Source organism: Phacochoerus africanus, chromosome 2 (genome assembly GCF_016906955.1).
Source record: "Phacochoerus africanus isolate WHEZ1 chromosome 2, ROS_Pafr_v1, whole genome shotgun sequence".
Lineage (NCBI taxonomy): Eukaryota > Metazoa > Chordata > Mammalia > Artiodactyla > Suidae > Phacochoerus > Phacochoerus africanus.
Window position 1 is genome coordinate 55,899,557 of NC_062545.1, and position 20,452 is coordinate 55,920,008.

Sequence of the window (20,452 nt, forward strand, 5' to 3'; positions counted from 1 at the left end):
CACAGCCACAGCAATGTCGGATCCAAGCTGTGTCTGTGACCTACACCACAGCTCATGGTAACACGGGATCCTTAACCCACAGAGTGAGGCCTGGGATGGAACCTATGTTCTCATGGATACTAATCAGGTTCGTTAACCATTGAGTCATGATGAGAACTCCTGTTTAAATAAATTTAATGTGCAGAATACTAGACTAATAGTCTAGAAAAACTGAGTTTCTCTCCAATATTTATTTTCTATAGACCTAAGTCTTAGTTTCACATTGTTAAAATGAAGCTGCCTAAAGGAAGTCCAAGCAGGTAATGGAAATCTTATTCAGAAGATGGGCCAAGACAATAGGCACATGAAAAGATGTTCAATATTATTAATTACTAGGAAAATACAATCAAAACCATGAGATATCACCTTGCACCTGTTAGAATGATTACTGTCAAAGAGGTGAGAAATAATAAGTGTTGGCAAGGATGTGGAGAAATGGGAACCCTCGTATATTGTTGGTGGGAATGTAAATTGGTACTATGGAGATTCCTCAAAAAATTAAGACTAAAATTAAGACTAGAACTATTATATTATGATCCTGCTGTCCTGCTTCTGGTTATCTATCCAAAGAATATAAAAACACTAATTTGAAAATATATATGAACCCCTATGTTCACTGAGGCATTATTTGTAATTAGCCGAGGTATGGCAACAACCTGAGTGCCCATCAATGGAAGAATGGATAAAGAAGATACGGTACGCGTGCGTGCGTGTGTGTGTGTATGTACATGTATATGTGGTGGAACACTACTCAGCCATAGAAAAAGATTAAATCTTGCCATTTGGGACAACATGGATGGACCTTGGGGTACTATGCTAAATGAAATAAATCAAAGAAAGATCAATACCAAATGATTTGGCTCATATGTGGAATATAAAAAACAAAAGCACAAACAAAATAAGTGAACAAACCAAAACAAACATGTAGGCATAGAGACCAAGCAGTGGTTACCGGCGGGGGAGGGGGAGAGTGAAATAGATAAAAAGAATCAACTATATGGTGACAGAAATTAAATATTTGGTGGTAAGCAAACTGTGCTATATACACAAGCAGAAGTACAATACTGCATGCAGGAAACTTACATAAATGTGCAAAACGTCCTTTACAGATTTTATGAAACAGGTAACTGGTTTGCAACATCACATCAGCTTACATATAATTATACGGCCCATCTTTTGGTCAGTGGTTGCCTCTGTTTTTAGAACTCAATACAGATGAAGTTGTAGCAGACCACTTTAAAGATGCTCTCTTTTACAAGACTTTTTCTTCTTTTTCCACTTATCTCTTTGTCCTAATCTGGGAAGAAGAATATTCATTCTACTCTATCCTAAAATCCTGATAAAGTTAAGGGGACAAAATGTAAGCACATAATGGTACTTTTAATTATATCTTTCTAAAGCTTAGGGCTTAAGTGCCTATTATGCAGCTAACTTCTTGTCATTATTAATTGACAAGAGGATATTTTTTCCAAGTATTGAAATTGTCTAGCCAACTGATAAATATCAATAAGAATGACAAAACTCACAAAGAGATAGATATCTCTCTAAATCCAAGAACCAATATAGGTTGTATGTAGTCCTAACCAATAGTTGTCTATCACTGGGGGGTCTTCAAATGGAAACAAATAAGCAAAAAAGCCCAAAACAAAAAACACAAAAAAACCTAGCCGGTAAATAAGGCACAGCAATATTCAAGTATCAACAATTTCAAGTATTAGATAGGTGTGTAATTTCTAAGATCCCTTCAAAACTCCTGATTTTCTAACCACAATTTTAGTTCCTTTATTTGCTGGTTACATAAATAAATTCGAGCCTCATTCCTAATTTTTCTCAAAGAATGCCACAATTATAGTTATCAGAATAAACATCAAAATAACAAGAGAATGCTAATATATTCTGCCATGTTTGAGTATGTAAAATATAGATTTTAATCTATGTTAGGTTAATATCTTATGATTAATTTCAAGGACTATTTTGTAAACCGAAGAGCAACTTTTGGGGTTTTTTTTGTATAGTGACAAAGTCAGCAATGTTTAAGATCATTACAAATATATTATACTTAACTCTTTTCTGGAAATTGGAACTGCAGATATTGACTTGATCAAGTTTTCTGGTGGGAGATCCAACACTCTGGAAAGCTAAAAATCAAAAAGAGCAAAACAGAGCAAGATTATTAATTTATTTGTTCCAGATTCAATGGAATGCTATTCAACAATTTAAAAAAATACTGAAGGAGTTCCCATTGCAGCTCAACAGAAACAAATCTGACCAGCATCCATGAGGGTGCAGGTTTGACCCCAGGCCTCGCTCAGTGGGTTAAGGATCCAGCGCTGTGGTATAGGCTGCAGATGCAGTTCTGATCTGGCATTGCTGTGGCTGTGGTGTAGGACAGCGGCTACAGCTCCAACTTGCCCCTTGGTCTGGAAATTTCCATATGCCATAGATGCGGCCCTAAAAAAAAAAGATCAAAAAAACCTTGAAATATTTAGCATAAATGAGCCTCAAATGCACTATGCTAAGTAACAAAGCCAGATTCAAAAGGGAAAATAGTGTATGATTCTATTTATTTGACATTCTGGGAAATCCAAAACTATAAGGATGAACAGATCAGTGGAATTGTGTGAGAAGAGTGTTTGACCATAAACTGGCAAACAGAACTGTTTACCAAAAAGGATAAATTTTATATTTGCTAACTTAAAAATAAATTTAAAAAATCTGTTACAAAAAGAGACTGGATAAACTTCGAGGATCAAAGATAATTTGTTTTCTTTCATTTATAATGCAATTATTGAGTGCCTATTTTGTTCTAGGCACTGTTTTAAGAGTTGGGATACAGCAGTAAAGAGGCAAAAATCTCATGTTACTTAAAAATAACAAGCAAAAAAATAAATAAGAGGGGGAATCCGATTCCCAGGCTCTATCGAAAGTTTACTCATTTGCATTTCTGAAAAGCTCACTGAATGATTGTAAGGCACAGTCACAGCTGTGAACCATCACCCTTGAAATTTGTTGGAGACACTCCCATTTATTAAATGCTTCTTACATGACAGACATCTTACATGGTTAATTTTTCTTTGAAACAAAATTTCACACTGTTATAAGCCTCCATTTCATGAATGATGAAATGTACAGAAAATTTATGTAACTTGCTTAAGTGGAAAAGCTGGGATGTGAACACAAGCTATCTATAACCAGAAGATACATTCGGCCCCTCTGTCATATCCATAGCCTTTCGATGAGAAATGCATGAAAATAAGACACTGAAATAGCAGTACAACCATAATGAATTTAAAACTGCCTTCATCCTTCTTCCACATTTCCTCAATCTTTATCTAAGCTCTGCAATGGACAAGTCATGGCTGTTGAGAGAAGTGAAAGGGAGCGATGGGGTAAAGGGGAAAAGTAAAGAATGTAAGAAGAGATCAAGAAGCAGTCTTCTTCAGAAGTGTTTGCAAGTGTTCAAGAGGAAAGGAATAAACTAAAACCACTATCTCCTGATTGTAATAATACTTTTTCTATTATCGAAATAAATCATTTGTTGAATTTTATAAATGTAAAAATAAAAAAAATCAAGACTTCCAGGCCTGGAGCAGTCTTCAAAGTTCTCAGTACATTTCTGCTTTGGTCTAGTATATGTTGATTTTTAAATTTAAATCTCAAAGTATAGTCTTTATTTTTAAATTCTAGTCTTTAGGAATTGAATTACTGTATCCTTTGCAAAAAAAAAGGTTTTTTTCCTTAGGATATTTTCTAAAAAATGGATAAGTATTTCCAAAGCACTTACAGAATAAAGGCTGTAACAGTTCTTGTTTATATTACAAAATGTTCCTGACAATACAGATACATCAGTAATAAAGGCTCTATAATTCCTCTTAAAAAAAAAAAAGAATTCCAGTTCTATTTTTACTAGGTATGAGTCCTTGGGAAAGTCATTTTACATCAGCAAGCTTCAGCTTTCACATCTGAAAAATGGGGATAATAAATCTATTAAATAATAAACTAGGGCTCTGTGAGGACTAACAAAATTGTGTCACATAACAAGCATGTAATAAATATTATTTCCTTTTTCCTTTAGAAGGCTTTATTTTAGACATAACATCTTTCAAACACTCATAGCCACTAAGATATCCTGCCTATCTTAAATATAACTAAACTCTACTAAAAAGCAAAACAAAGAATGTTGTTCACCATCCAGCTATACATGGATTAAGTCTAATATTAGCCACCGCAGTCACTGACCAATAATGTATTCTGAGAGGAATTTGGGATGAAAAAATAGGATGAGGCACTCTGTGCTTTGGACAAGCAGTAAGTTAGACATATATCTCAGGAAAAATTTTAACAAGCCCAGGTTCTTGTATCTTTCCATACTTAGAAAAGCACTAAAATCATTAACTGAGATATCCTTGTGACTAGCACTAATCTTTTACTGAGATGTAAGCCTGATTGTACGTATTCTCCAGCCAAAAACCATGATTAAACCATTTTTTTCCCCTACCTCTTTGGAGCAATTTACTCAGAGGTACTGAGGGGCCGTCTCCTAGGCTACAGTCCTCAATAAGGTACCTGAATAAAACTGAAAATCACAACTCTTACACTGTGCATTTTTCATCCAGTCAATATAGGCCAATTTTAAAGCATTTCGGCTCACAAGTAAGTTGTGAACTTAGGTAATAAAACGTTTACATTCAAATGAACAACACAAAAAATTCTGATACAAACTAAAAACTACTTAAAAATTGTTTATTTCTTCTATTATTATATCTCATTTGCTCCAAAAGACCTCTGAGGGGGCTTAAACCATAAAAATGTAGGTATAAAATTATACCAGGAAACCCAAGCTAATTATGCTTCTTGGCAACCAAGGTACAAAGGGAATCTAAACCTTTTAGAGCACTTTCTAAACCTCTTTTGAGAGCCAGCAAGTCAGCAGGAACAAACTCTTCCTAAAAGTAAATTCTAAGACCAAGTTATATACACATGAAGATGTGAAGACCAAAATAGAAAATATCTTCAACAATAACTTCACAAAGGCACAAAAACATTCTTACACGATATAAATTACAAAAACCAAAAAGAAAGGGAGTGGGAAGAAGGAGGAATGGGGACTAACAGTTTCATGAGATAATTTCAGGTTTGCAAGATGAAAAGAGTTCTGGAGATGGTTGTTGGTGGTGGTTGCACAACAAGGTGAATGTACTTAATGCCACTAAAAGGTACATTTTAAAATGATTAAGATGGTAACTTTTATGTTATTTGTATTTTACCACAATTATAACAAAGCCCCCCAAAACAGACTCTGGGATTAAGTAGTGGAATGAAATCTTCATTACATAATCTTCCATTTCCTACCCATTATCAATTTAAAATTAAAAGGAAGGAATAAAGGAAGCAGAGGAGAAAGGAAGGAAAGCAGGTAGTAAATGAGCAAGTTAGCTGGTTCTCCAGCTATGTGTACACACAATAGGCATAGCCCAAAGTTATAAACTTCAAAAGTGGTAGCCAGAGCTCCCGTTGTGGCTTGTGGCGCAGCGGAAAGGAATCTCACTATGAACCATAAGGTTGTGGGTTCAATCCCTGGCCTCGCTCAGTGAGTTAAGGATCTGGTGTTGCTGTGAGCTGTGGTGTAGGTCGAAGTCTTGGCTCAGATCTGGTGTGGCTGTGGCTGCGGTGTAGGTGGGCTTAGACCCCTCGCCTGGGAATCTCCATGTGCCGCAGGTGTGGCCCTAAACGGACAAAAGACAAAAAAAAAAAAAGTGGTAGCCAAGGAAAGATACAGCAGATTCTGAGGAGGAAGGGAACAGCCCTCTTTGGCAAGGCTCTTAAACTGAATTAATAATTCTCATCAATACCCCACACCTGGAGAGAAAACACTGAACTGAATTCTATTATTTTTTTTCATCTGTGACTGAGAGATGCTACAGAACTGCAGCAGAGAATGAGAAAAACAGAGAAGTGAATTTCAACACTTCTGGCAAAAGGGAGGATTCTAGGGCAAACTGAGGGTCTCCCCAGTGGAAATACCTTCCCCAATAACAAGTGTGTGGCAAGGGCAGAAGAGTAAGAGAAAATAGGAAGATGGAAAAATATCAGAACTAGCTGGCAAAAATATGCAGGAGTAATGTGTACAGGTCATCACAACCTCCTGGAGAGACAAAAGAGGAATGGAAAGCTGCAGAGTTTATATTTTTGTAACCACAAAAGTTAGGTAAGACAAGAACAAATCAGACATGGAGAGTGAAGTCACCCACATGGGGCAGAAACAAATAGAAAGTCTGTGCAGAGCTGTCAAGTATTAGCAAGATGAAAAAGAATAGGCATGAAAAGAGGCAAACAAATTGAAAGAAAGATATGGAGAGAGAGGGGCAGGAACTTCAAGAGAAAAAGAATGATAGGAATGTGGCAAACAGGAGATCAAAGAACTCTAGAAGAAAAATATAGCCTAATGAATACAAAGACATTCTTTATAAGTACTTCAAGATTTGTGAATATAATGAACAAGAACTAAAAGATGAAAAAACAACAGGGATAAAAGGGAGTCTAAAGATTAAATAAACAAATGGATGATCAAACATTTTTTATTATGGAACTAAGAAACAAAGAGTAGGCAGAACTGAAAATAAAAGTATAACACAGAAAGGCTAAGATAATCAGAGAATATCAAATTTTTAAAATATAAAGCAATCAGAGAAAGATAAATAAAATTGGGTACAAGATAATCCAACCTTGGGATAACTGGTGTCCCCAAAACGAGCAGCAAAGAAGCAAGCAGACAGGAAGAGAGACTGGTACACTTGTTCTCCAGCAGCAATAAGGATAGAGAGACAAAGCTCAAAGCCACACTCTTCAGAAAGTGAGAGTCAAGATACAAAAGATTCTCAAGCAGAATGGAACAACCTTATTTATCTAGCAGGGCTCCTAACTTGGTCTCATTTATCAGAAGCAATAGAGATGAATGAACAAAACCCAAGAAAAATAAGAAGTATTCATAGATATATAACTTGGCTTCCCTAAAAGCAGGGCCTGGGAAAAGGACTGTGTGCAGGTAGTTAATTATTTAGGAGGTAATTCCTGTGGGTAGAAGTGATATACTACAGAGAGTGAGAGAGGAGAAAAAGTTAACGTAAGTTTGTGGTCTCAAGGTCACTGCTGTAGGCAATAGGGGCTTAATTTCCATGGTACTTTCCAAGAAGCATACACAATGTATACCAAAACTGTCTATCCAAAAATATGAAGTAGGAGCTTCCATGCCCCATTAATTGAGGGCTGTCCTTGAGGGTGTTAACTCTGCCACACTTAAGCTGAGTATGGTTGGGACAAGCAGGCTTTCAGACAGGACAAAGTACCATTAACAGTAAGTGAATGGAAGCACATGTAGACCATTCATACAAGCGGCAGCCAGAATCAGAGGTGTGACCAAGGTGATAAGAGCTAGGGTATAATATTAAATAAAAGGGAAGTGGTCCTGGGAATAAAGAATGAAATCCAAATTATGGTATATTACTGCAAGGACACACTATTCAGCAGTAAAATAAAAGGCCTGGACCTCCATGAACCATTATGAAGAAATCTTTTTTAAAATTTGAAGCAAACTAAAACCCCAAGTTACAGAAGGATAATTACAGTTGGATTACCACTTATATAAAATTTAATAACTTGCAAAACACTATTTAGGGATACATTCATAGGCAGTAAGTGATATGCATAAATATGATAAACACAAAACCTCACAAATGAGGAAAGAGTTTGCAACCAGAGATGGGTACCCAGGTGATTTTAGTAGTATCCATAATAGTTTATTTCTCAACATGGGTGTTGGGGAGATGTAGAGTAATAGTATCCCGCTCCATGATTAAATAGTGCCTAAAAAAAAAGGAAATCTACAGATCAAAATAAATGACTATGTCAGGAAAACAATACAGAAAATTCAACAGTGAGATACGTCCTGGTTGAGTTACTTTATTTCAAAAACAAAGCACCCAATCAAGAAAACTCCAGGAGTTCTGCTTCTGCGCAACAGGATAAGCGCTGTTGTGGGAGTGCTGGGATATGGGTTCAATCCTGGGCCCAGCAGAGTGGGTTAAGGATCCAGTGTTGCTGCAGCTGCAGTTTGCATCTGATCCCTGGCCTGGGAACTCTATATGCTGCAGCGCAGCCAAAAATGGGGAAAAAAAAAAGAAGAAAATTCCGGAGATGAAATAAATGTACTTTACTTCATAGCCATGTTACCTAATCACAAAGATCATGATCGAGCTAAAGCAAATAAGTTAGTAATGATATTACATAGAGCGAGATTCATCTACTGGGGAAGTTACAAATTGATATGCTTGTTTCACTTGCTTAGTTGTTTTTTTAATGTGAATTAGTGGTCAACAGATGAAAACTAGAAAATTAAAGTAACATTAGAGTGTTGTATGCATTTGTATCCATGGTAATAGATTCTGGAAAATAAAAAATCAGAACTAAATAATCTAGTGTCATTGTTTATTTCTAAAATGAAGATACCCACACCACACAGCAGTGACCTAAGCCTAAGCAGTGACAAAGCTGGATACTTAACTACTATACTACAAGGAACTCCACTAAATCTATTGTTTTGTCTCTAAATATGTCAAATTTCTGATGATTTAGCGCTCCTTTAGACACATCTAGAATTATTTTATCTAAGCCATAAGTCCTTAAAAAGTAAAAAAACAAAAACAAAAAAAAACCTTTCTTGAAAAATTATTCATAAAGAAATCCAGCCATTTAAGCCATATATCTGGAAAAGGATTAGTGGTAAGTATCTTATCTAATTCAATATAAAATGAATACAAGTCATGCAAATATCATTAATAACACACTATAAGTGTCATAAACTTTAAGTGAGAAAGTTACTGAAACAAATTAGGAGAGGCAGAGAGAGGAAAACCAAACTATAAGAGTATTAAGTCCTCATCTCCCAAGGCAGGAGTTGATACTGCCTAAATCTGAAACACCAAGATTTAAAAAAAACTTATAATTAAAATACACTATTACATTACTTTCAGGTGTAAAACAGTGATTCAATATTTTTATGTATTATGAAATAATCACCAAAATAAGTGCAGTTACCATCTGTCACCATACAAAGTTGTTACAAAATTACTACTATATTACATTATATTAAATCCCATGATTTATTTACTTTTTACTGGAAGTTGTAGCTCTTAATCCTCTTTACCTATTTTGTTGGATCTCCTACCTGCTCCCTTCTGGCAACCAAGAGTTTGTTCTCTGTATCTATGAGTCTCTGAAACATCAAGATTTAAAAAAACAAAAAAACACCCTCCAAACTGTGATGTTTTCCCTAATATCTTTAACCGTAGAGGACTGGTTTAGGACATATATCAATAATCCTTTGAAGTGCACTTTGGTTTCTTTTTCTTTTGTTAAATTCAAGCAAAACTGTATTTAATACTTTTTACTTAAAACTGCATTTACATTATGAATACTTGGGGAATCACAATACTTTTTTTTTTTTTTTGGTCTTTTTGCCTTTTCTAGGGCCACTCCCATGGCCTGTGGAGGTTCCCTGGCTAGAGGTCGAATTGGAGCTGTAGCCACCAGCCTACGCCAGAGTCACAGCAACTCGGGATCCCAGCCGTGTCTGCAACCTACAGCAGAGCTCACGGCAATGCAGGATCCTTAACCCGCTGAGCAAGGGCAGGGACCAAACCTGCAACCTCATGGTTCCTAGTCGGATTCGTTAACCACTGTGCCACGAAGGGAACTCCCACAATACTTTTATACTTTTAGCAGTTGGACATTTTCCATTCTAAAACTTAAAACTCATTACAGGTGTGGCTCAGTGGTAATGAATCCGACTAGTATCCATGAGGATGGGGGTACGATCCCTGGCCTTGCTCAGGGGGTTAAGTGTCTGGCGTTGCCATGAACTGTGGTGTAGATCGCAGACGGGGCTTGGATCTGTCATTGCTGTGGCTGTGGTGTAGGCCAGGAGCTGTAGCTCTAATTCAACCCCTAGCCTGGGGACTTCTATATGCCACGTTCAGGCCTAAAAAAAAAAAGAAAAAAACTCATTACAACACAGCCCAATTTTTATAAAAAGCATATTTATCCTGTCTTCTTATGTTCCTTCTTTTTTTTTTTCCTGCTTGCAAATATGCAAAGAAATATATCTAAAATAAAGGTCAGTCAATGTTAGTAATAATGATTATTCATGGAGGAGGTTTTTTAAAAAAATTCTTTGCATCTCATTGTACTGCTTAATTCTTTATGATAAACAGGTATTATTTTTGAAAATGAGACTTTTTCCTTTACCAAAGCACAACTTCATTAAAGTATCTACTGTTAAGGAATTTCTACTGAAAATTAAGCAGTATGGCTCAGATATGTACCTTTCTGTTTATCTAACTTCAAGTGGGGCTGCTGGACTATACCCTGAAGGCCTGGAAACCTTGTTATTGCCCAGCCTGGAGACTGAAGAAAGAGCCTGGAGACAGTGACAGAGACATCAATGATTGTCTCAGAGGATCTTATGTATCTGAAGAAAGACCTGGAACAACACCCCACTGTTTACGGCAAACAGCAAGCAGGACATGGCAGCAATCTTTGCTACTTGGGGGAGAAGGCATCTGCCATTTATAAGGGAATTGATGTCAGGATGGGTCATCAGTTACCAGAAAAACTAGCAGCTGAGGCAGGAGGAAAGCAAGTAGCAGTTACTGATTAACCCTATAATTAGGACGATTGGATAGTTATTTGAGTAAAGCGGGGCCTCATCAGCAGGGGAAAATACAGAGAGCAAGAGAATAGCCTGACCATACAAAGACTAAAGCTTTCACCTAGGTTAGTGGATAATAATTAGGTCCCCAACACTAGAAAACCTCTGGGGTGTAGTGGTGTGGAGAAGGGGTTCAAAATACCAAATCCTCATAATTCTAACATAATGACTATTACTGCATGTATACCATGTACAAAAACAATCCTAAGCACTATATTTCTATTAATTCATTGAATCTTAATGACAAGCAAATAAGGGAGCTAAATAATTTTCCAGATTTTACAGATGAAGTACAGTGAACTTACACACCTATCAGAGAAGCTGGATTTAAAGTTCTAATCACTGTACCAGTGGTTCCCACATTTTGCTGCACATAGGAATGACCCAAAGATATTAAACACTGATGCCTCGCTTGCACATGCAAATATTCTGTTTAATATAAGGTGCAGCTCCCACTAAGGTGCAACGGGACTGACAGTGTCTCTGCAATGGGGATCCGGCATTGCTGTGATCCCCGACCTGGCACAGTGAGTTAAGGATCCGGCCAAAAAAAGAGGGGGAGGGGTGTGACCTGGGAAACAAATGTTAAGTTTCAGTGTTGACACTAAGGTGAGGTAAAGCATAGGGACCACTGCACTATACTTTTCTGTTTCCCAGTCATCCTTGGCTTATGGTTATCAAGCCTTAATGAACATCAGAATCATCTGATAAGCTTTAGAACTTCAAGGTCTCCACCTCACCCCAGGCCAAAGGGCCTGGGCTTAGGTGTTTAATGCTTCCCAGGTGATTCCAGTTTCAGACAAAGGCAGAAGCGCTGCATAGGAAGATACCAGCTGCCTCCCATGTTAACAATTGGTGCCTGAGCTAGTGACTGTTTTAAATTAATTAGAGGAGTATCTTTCACGCGAATTGGGCACAAAAAGAGAAGAAAAAAGTTAAGGACCACTGTCAAGTGGTTAATGTCAGCATGGTTTTTCATATATCTACATTCTCATAGGTTCAGAATTATTCTGGAAATAAAATTTAATTTAACTGTCTCTGAGATTGGATTTAGCATTCTCCCTGATGAGAATGTGACCTATGAGTTTCCTTAGCTACCAGTTTTGTTTTTTGTTTTTTTTTTCCTTTTTTCCCCTCTAGGCCAAGGTTATCAACTGGCATTGGGCTTCATCTGGGGCTACCACAGGTAAAACAAGGGCCTACTGATAATTATCTACTTGAGGTCTCATATTAAGAAAGAAAAAATCCTTTACAGAATATGCTAAAAGTTTAGTCAATGAAAATAAAATAATAAAAGACTAAGGCTCAAAACTTTAAAAGAGAAATGAAGGAGTTCCCGTCGTGGCTCAGTGGTTGACGAATCCGACTAGGGACTATGGGGTTGTGGGTTTGATCCCTGGCCTTGCTCAGTGGGCTGGGGATCTGGCATTGCTGTGAGCTGTGGTGTGGGTTGCAGATGCGGCTCGGATTCCGAGTTGCTGTGGTTCTGGTGTAGGCCGGCAGCTAAAGCTCCAATTAGACCCCTAGCCTGGGAACCTCCACAGGCCGCGGGAGCGGCCCTAGCAAAGGCAAAAAGACAAAAAAAACCAAACCAAACAAAAAATAATAAAAGAGAAATGAAATCCACAAAGTATTAGGCACAGACCTTGAGAAATAAACTGAATATCTTGTAACTGAATGAAGAGAAAATCTGAGGTTGAAAGCAGGGAGCACTTCTTAAAGGGAACATCAAAGTGAAAATCCACATATGCCAGATCTGGTTTGGGAAATTAAGACAAAAGATTCTAATGACTGATATGCATTGAGTGTTATAATACCAGGTACAAGTCTAAGCCTTGGATTTGATGACCTAAGATTAAAGATTCTAATACAGTACAATCTTTGGCTCCTAGGGTACCCAGCATGAGAAAGCCCACAATTAATTAGCTCGTGGGCAGTTCTTAACCATTCCTTTTCCTAGCACAAAGGCACATGTACATCCTACCCTTAGCATCCAGGTACTGAACACAAAGCCAGTACCTGGATACTAAGGGTTGTACCTTAGTACAATCAGTCTTGCTCTTGATTGGCTCTAAATTCAGTTAAGAGCTAAAATTGCCAGGTTCAACATCAAAATCTCTAGTAACTGCATAACACCCCCAATTTTGCTAATAGAAAAGAGAGCCGTATGCTTTAGCAAAGCAAAACCAAACATATAGGTGGCAGAAATGCTATCTTCTGAAAATTAGTTCTGTATCTTTATCCATATAACACAGTCTACCAGGCAATGGGTTTTAAAATTCTTGAGGAGTTCCCTTCATAGCTTAGCAGAAACGAATCCAACTAGCATCCATAAGGACACAAGTTCGATCCCTGGTCTTGCTCAGTGGGATAAGCATCTGGCGTTGCCATGAGCTGTGGTGTAGGTCATAGACACAGCTCAGATCTAATGTTGCTGTGGCTGTGGTGTAGGCCAACGGCTACATCTCTGATTTGACCCCTAGCCTAGGAACCTCCACATGCTGGGGGTGCAGCCCTGAAAAGACAAAAAAAAAAAAAAAACACACAAAAAACCAAACCAAAAAAAACCCACAAAACCTTGAAAGATTATCAATCCCTTCTGGATCTTAAACTGTCAACTACCCCTGTTCATTTCTCATTTCTAACTCTAATATAATAACCAGGTCAGGTGTGTGTGTTTGTCATCAAGAGCCAATGCACACAAGCACTTTTGACATGTACAGAAACTTTCTTCAGGTCTGAATTAGCTCTAAGACTCAAACAGTCAGCAAACAAGGTATCAATTGAAATGTCAGGGTTCATGGGCAAGTTATTAGCAATTATCGATAACAAAAGAAACAGCATGGCTCTCATAGAATTTGTGGCTTTAAGCAGAACTGAATGCCACTGGGCCTGTGAGAGTAGTTTAGAAGCAAAGTACATACCTAGATAATTCAGACAGTTGCTATCATTCTCCCAAATATGGATGAGCATCTGCCCAACATGATAATATCTCAGCTCAGTACTGCATGACAATAACTGGAAAAGTTTAATCACTCCTTAAGGTCACACCTGAAATCTGGCAATAAAACTCCTTTGATGTCAAGGAGGCCTCTTTTTAGGCACTGTTAGCAGTGTATCTCCTCTATCAAGTTACATGGATATAAACTGATGAGGAGGAGAGGTTAAGACCCTTAAAATATAACAATACCATTAAGAACAAAAGGCAGTGTGTTCTGAACTTATACTGTGCAAAACATTGTTGAAAAAATAAAAAAACTAGAATGGATGAAATAAATAACAGTATTGCATCAGTGTTATGACTCTAATGACTGTATTGTGGTTATGGATAAGCCTAGTTCTTGGGAAGTAAACAATTAGGTATTAGGAGGTTAAGGAGCATGATCTATGAAACTTACTTTCAAATGACACAGGAGAACAGATTTTATAGATAGAATGATGAAGCAACTGCGGTAAAATTTTAATAATGAGTGAATGTGGATAAAGGGCATATGAAGTTCTTCAGATTATCACCACTTTTCCGTAAGTTTGAAATTACTTCAAACTTAAAAGGAATTAAAATGAACCAGCTGAATATATTCTAAACCTAAATGAAAAGGAAGTGAGAAAGGGAAACAAATCTAAGCTGTCATTATATTTCTGAGCCAGAAAGAGGCCGGACATTTTACAAAGGTCATTCTACAGGATCCAAAGCATTCCAGTTTTGAGTCAGACAGTTGGGTTGGTTCGTCACTGAACTCTACCATTTTGTAGCTCTGTGACTTCATTCTCTTCACCTTTTGAGTCTCAGTGTCCTCCTCCATAAAATGGAGTTAAATGGTATAAATATTCTAAGATGATTGAGATATCAAGTACTATACACTGTGTTAAGTGTTGGAAGACAAATCTTTATGGGACTCTTAAATTTCTGCATGTCTTCTAAGCAAAGCTCAAATAGCTCTTTATTTCAGATGATTTATACAAGGATGTTTGTATAACAAACAGATTTGTGAGACAGATATGGTGTCCCACACCAGCACAAAGGGAAACATGCCTACTGCCCATTATGAGTCTCAAGAGTTCCTAAGTAACACACACACTGCCTGTGCAGGTATCATCTATCTGACCCTCTTCACAGTGCCCTGTGGAGGGGTTTGGGGAATCCACACAAGAAAATGCTGATACTCTGGCTACTACTTTTTTTTTTTTTTTGGTCTTTTATCTTTTTGAGGGCCACACCCGAGGCATATGGTGGTTCCCAGGCCCCAGGCTAGGGGTCTAATCAGAGCTGTAGCCTCCTGCCTCCAGCCTCCACCACAGCCACAGCAATGCCAGATCTGAGCCGTGTCTGCGACCTACACCACAGCTCAGGGCAATGCCGGATCCTTAACCCACTGAGCGAGGCCAGGGATTGAACCTGAAACCTCATGGTTTCTAGTCCGATTCCTCTCCACTGCGTCACAACAGGAACTCCAGGCTACTACTTTTGCTGGGAATAATAAATAATAAAATCCTTTTCTTCTGCTCAGGGGTCTCCTTTTCTCTGCTACTATCCACGAACTGTGGTAGACTAACTTGTAGGGTGAAATCCCAACCCTTCACAGTTCTTGATACAAAGTACTTTCTACTAATATTATCTCATTAGATCTTATCAATAGCCCTGTAAAGTTCAGCAAAACACTACATGGTTCAAGTAAGGTATTCCACAAATAGTTACTACTATCTTCGGCGAGCAGCAGCAGCACAATTAATTCTCACAACAATTCTTTAAACTAGAAATCAACACCATCATCTTATAGCTGACAGATTAATTAACCTGCCAAGAGTAAGTCAGTCACATTAATGAAAGGGCTGGAATTTAAATTTGTTCCACTATTACCACATCATCTCACAGCTTTAAAATTATGAACTCATTTGGTGAAGTTGCAAACTTTATATTACATCCCAACAGCTACGTTTCAGGCACTCTGCTGGTCTGGAGAAATAATAGTGAATAAAACATGGTCTCTATCTTCATGAAGCTTATAGAGGAAATATACAGCAAAACAAGTAAAACAAGACAAAATAATTGTTAACTCTTATAAGTGTTATGACAGTAGCAAACAAGGGACTGAGATAGGGAATAACTGGAGGACATACTTGTCAAACTATGGGTTGTCAGTTAGGAATAAATTCAGTGAGTCCCAGCCAGTACTTCTTTGAAAAATGAAGCTGTATAAAATAGAAGAGAATATATACACATTATAAAGTATTGTTTTGTGAAACTTCCGTCTAACATAGAAAGTCATGATATAAAATGCATTTCCTTTAGAAATAGGGAATAATCTATGCAATGGAAATGTAATAGCAATGGAAAGAACTTGCTATGTTGGAAAACCAGAAAATTACAGTGTGGCTAGAATTCCATAGACAGGAGGGATAGAGTAGCAAGAATTGAGGTTGGAAAGAAAGATGTTAACGTTCCAGTAGTAAGTTTGTGCAATGCAGTTTTAAACAGATAAGTAATATGGTTTGATTTACATTCCAGAAGTCACTTTGGTTGCTATAAGGAGAATGGATTGGAGGGAGGGCAGGAATGGAAACAGAAAGAACCATCAGGGAGTTCCCGTCATGGCGCAGTGGTTAACGAATTCGACTAGGAACCATGAGGTTGAGGGTTCGATCCCTGCCCTTGCTCAGTGGGTTAACGATCCAGCATTGCCGTGAGCTGTGGTGTAGGTTGCAGACGTGGCTCTGGCATAGGCCGGTGGCTACAGCTCTGATTAGCCCCCTAGCCTGGGAATCTTCATATGCCACGGAAGCGGCCCAAAGAAATAGCAAAAAGACAAAAAAAAAAAAAAAATCAGAAAGCTGTTGTAAGCGGCTCATGTAGGTGATAATGGTAGCTTGGCTTGGGGTACGGGAAGGAAGGACAGCAGCAATGGAAAAGAGTGGATGAATTCAAGATATTGTTTTGAAGATAGAATTTTGAACTTGCTTCAGTAAGCATCAGAGTGATAGTCTAAACAATCAATCATGCACAAATATCGTGGTTCCATGAGCATGCCATGTTCTCTCTCCCATGTGTCAATGTCTATGCACATGCTCTTCTTGAAATATCCTATCACTCCCCAAGCTCTCACTCTACTCAGTATACTTCTACACACCCTCCCTTCAGGACTGAGCCCAACACCACCTTTTCCACAAAGCTTTCCCTGGCACTAAGAAGCTGTCCTCTCCATATTCCCTTAGTACTTCACACTTGCTTCTAATATAGTGGTTACAGGCTGCTCAGCAATTACCTGTTTATATAACTGTTTCCCAAGCTACTCTGGAGCCATGCCAGAGAAGAAACCATATTCCATTCACTTTCAACCTTGGGAGTGACAGTGCTTAGAAAACTGTAGTCTCAGGGAACCAGAGAAATGGCAATATAAAAGATCTCAGTTAATGGTATTTCCATTGTGGCTCAGCGGATTAAAAACCTGATATGGTGTCTGTGAGGATGCGGGTTCGATCCCTGGCCTGGCTCAGTGGGTTAAGGATCCGGCATTGTGGTTTGGATATGGTACAGCTGTAGCATAGGCCAGCAGCTTTGATTTGACCACTAGCCTGAGAACCTCCATGTGTCGCAGGTGTGGCCATAAAAAGAAGAAAACAGATTCAGCTTTATCATTGGCTTTAAAAATGGAAAGATGAGGCCATGAGCCAGAGTACAGAAGTGGTCAAGATAACTAAGAAGGAAGACCCTGAATTCACCTCTTCCCAAGGGCACACCAAAATTACAAATATTTACAGAGCAACTGTTGCGAAGACTAAAGACAAGCAGAAATGATCTTCTACAATTAAAGATATAAAGAAGGAACCACAATTAGATAAGAAGGGGGGTGAATATACAGTATAGTCAAAAAGCCATACACCAGGTGGGCAACCCACAAACAGGAGGAAAATTAAAATTGCAGAGGTTCTCCCAAAGGAGCAAGGGGCCCCAGCCCCAGAGCAGGCTCCCCAGCCTGAAGGTCCTGCACCAGGAAGATGAGTTCCCAGAACATCTGAAGACTAGTGGGGCTTAATTTCTGGAGAGCCAGAGGGCTGTAGGAAATACAGACTCCATTCTTAAAGGTCACACACAAACCTCACACACTCTGACACTTACAGTAGAAGCAGTAATTTGAAAGGAGCAGAAATAAACAAATAAGCCTACATCAAACTAAAAAATTTTTGCACAGCAAAGGAAACTATCAACAAAATGAAAAAGGTGGCCTGCTGAATGGGGGAAGATATTTGCAAATGATACATCTGACAAGGGGTTAATATCCAAAATATAGAAAGAACGAATACAACTCAACATTAGAAAAATCTAACAACCCAATTGAAAAAGTGGCAGAGGACCTGAACAGATATTTTTCCAAAGACATACATACGGCCAACAGACACATGAGAAGATGCTCAACATCACCAATCATTAGGCACATGCAGATCAAAACCACAATAAAACATCATCCACACCTGTCAGAATGGCTATTATCAAAAAGACAACAAATAACAAGTGTTGGTGAGGACATGGAGGAAAAGGAACTCTCCTGCACAGATGCTGGGAATACAAATTGCTGTAGCCACTATGTAAATAGTATGCAAATTTATTGAAAAATTAAAAATAGAAACTACCATACCATCTACGAATTCCATTTCTAAGAATTTATCCAAAGAAAACAAAAACACTAATTCAAAAAGATATATGCACTCCTATGTTCCTTGCAGCATTATTTTGTATAGCCAAGATATGGAAGCAATGTTAGTGCCCATCAATAGATGAATGGATAAAGATATGATATAGATATACAACGGACTATTATTCAGCCAATAAAAAAAGAAGTCTTGCCATTTGCCACAACATGGATGGATATGGTATCAGCTATGTGAAGTAAGTCAGAGAAAGGCACACACTGTATGATTCCACTTACTTCTGGAAGCTAAAAAGCAAAATAAGTGAACAAAACCAAACATTATAAATAGAGTCACAGATACAGAGAACAAACAGCTGGTTGCCAGTGGGGAGGTGCTGGAGGGAGGAGAGAAATAAGTGAGGAAGATTAAAAAAACTGTAGACTCATTAATCAAAATTTGCTGAAAGAATGTGTCCTTTTATGTAAAACATTACTTTACTCCTAAACGAGGTAAGCACCATTATTCATAAAGGTATGTATGAATTGCACATATTTTTATTTATCCTTGTTTCAGATCATCTCTCAATAACCTCTTATCCGGGGAAATATATACTTGCTTAGTTTACACTGCCATACACATCTATCACATTCTGTTTAATGATCAGAAAGTGCTCCTTGCCTCCACAAACTAAACAGCATAGTGTATAGGAAGGAGCTAATTTTGAAGCTGGACAGATTTCTGCTATAAATCAACTCTTCAATTTATTAACCAGGATGTATGGATAGGTTACTTAATCTCTCTGGATCTCAATTTGCTCAACTGTATCATAAGGTTTATACACTTTCATAGGGTTGTCAGGGGGCTTAAATGTGAATGTGAAATAATTAGCACAAATATATTCAACACATATTAATTCCTGTTTCTTCAACTTAATTTCTTTACAAGGGAGAATACAGCCTTTGCAAAACTAAACACAAAATGCTTCTGGTCATGGTACTCTTTTGACCTAAGGGCTTTGAGTGGAAACCATTTCACAGACACAAAGCTTGGACTGAGGTCCAAAACTACCTTCCCTGGGTATAGTTCACTGTCCACATTAACACAACTTTCTTATTTCTTTGTCTTCATTAGCTAACTTTCCTCTTCTGGGAGACTTCTGCCCAAGTAGCCTGATTGTTCATTACAGGAACTTCATGAAAAATCTATCAATAAAATAGTAAGCATCAACAATTTATGCCCCAAGATTCTCTGCACTCCTAGCCTTGATCTTTCCATCGACCTTAAAATCAGTATCTAACCTTAATCAAGCCATCATCTCTACTCCCCTGCCACTGAAAGACCAGCCGTAAACCAAACCTCAAATTTTCAATAAAATCTGACCTGGCCTTCCCAATGAAAGACACTACCAAAACTCTGTTGAGGTGCTCTTCCTTAGCCCAGTAAAACAAACTCAGCTTTTTCTAATGAAATGGCCTACTGGCGATATTTGAGATGCTGGCATTAAACAGGGCACTACATCTCTTAAGTATAAAGACAAGACAGAAGAATTTCCCCACAAAAATCCAGAAATACTGTAAAAATAAACTAAATGAGATATACGTGCCAGGCAAAATATATCCACTAATATGTCCATTAATTAAAAGGAATTGGTTTGCCAAGACTACAACAGAATTTCATTGCAAAACTACATAGGTGGCTGATGCACTCTAAAAATTACTTTTGATGAAATCTAATGTTGCAGTGTTTCATTCCCTTATTACAAAGTTGTTCAAATACTGAAACCAAGTCCCCCTAAAACTGCCAAGTTTGATTAACTTCTCTACCCAAGACGTTATTCCCTTTCTTGTCCAACACTTGTTCCCCTCAAAATTGAGAAGTATCAAAGAAAGGAGGGGGGGTGAAACTGAGCAGAACCCTGTGGGGCCCTCCTGTGTACAAAAGTCCTTCAGTTTCCCAGTTTCTTTCTTTTTTTTTATGGCCGCACCTGTGGCTTATGGAAGTTCCTTGGCTAGAGGTCCAATC

At 38.0% G+C, this 20,452-nt stretch overlaps 1 protein-coding gene across 4 annotated transcripts in view; it reads right to left on the bottom strand.

Annotated features, from left to right (window-relative positions):
- Positions 1-20,452, bottom strand: part of RARS2 (arginyl-tRNA synthetase 2, mitochondrial) — a 76,062-nt gene that overhangs the window by 54,294 nt on the left and 1,316 nt on the right. For all 4 annotated transcript variants that reach the window (XM_047760852.1, XM_047760848.1, XM_047760839.1 and 1 more), the window contains exon 2: positions 2,104-2,177. In XM_047760852.1, coding sequence (XP_047616808.1) covers positions 2,104-2,177 — 74 coding nt within the window. The remainder of the gene's footprint in view (positions 1-2,103; positions 2,178-20,452) is intronic.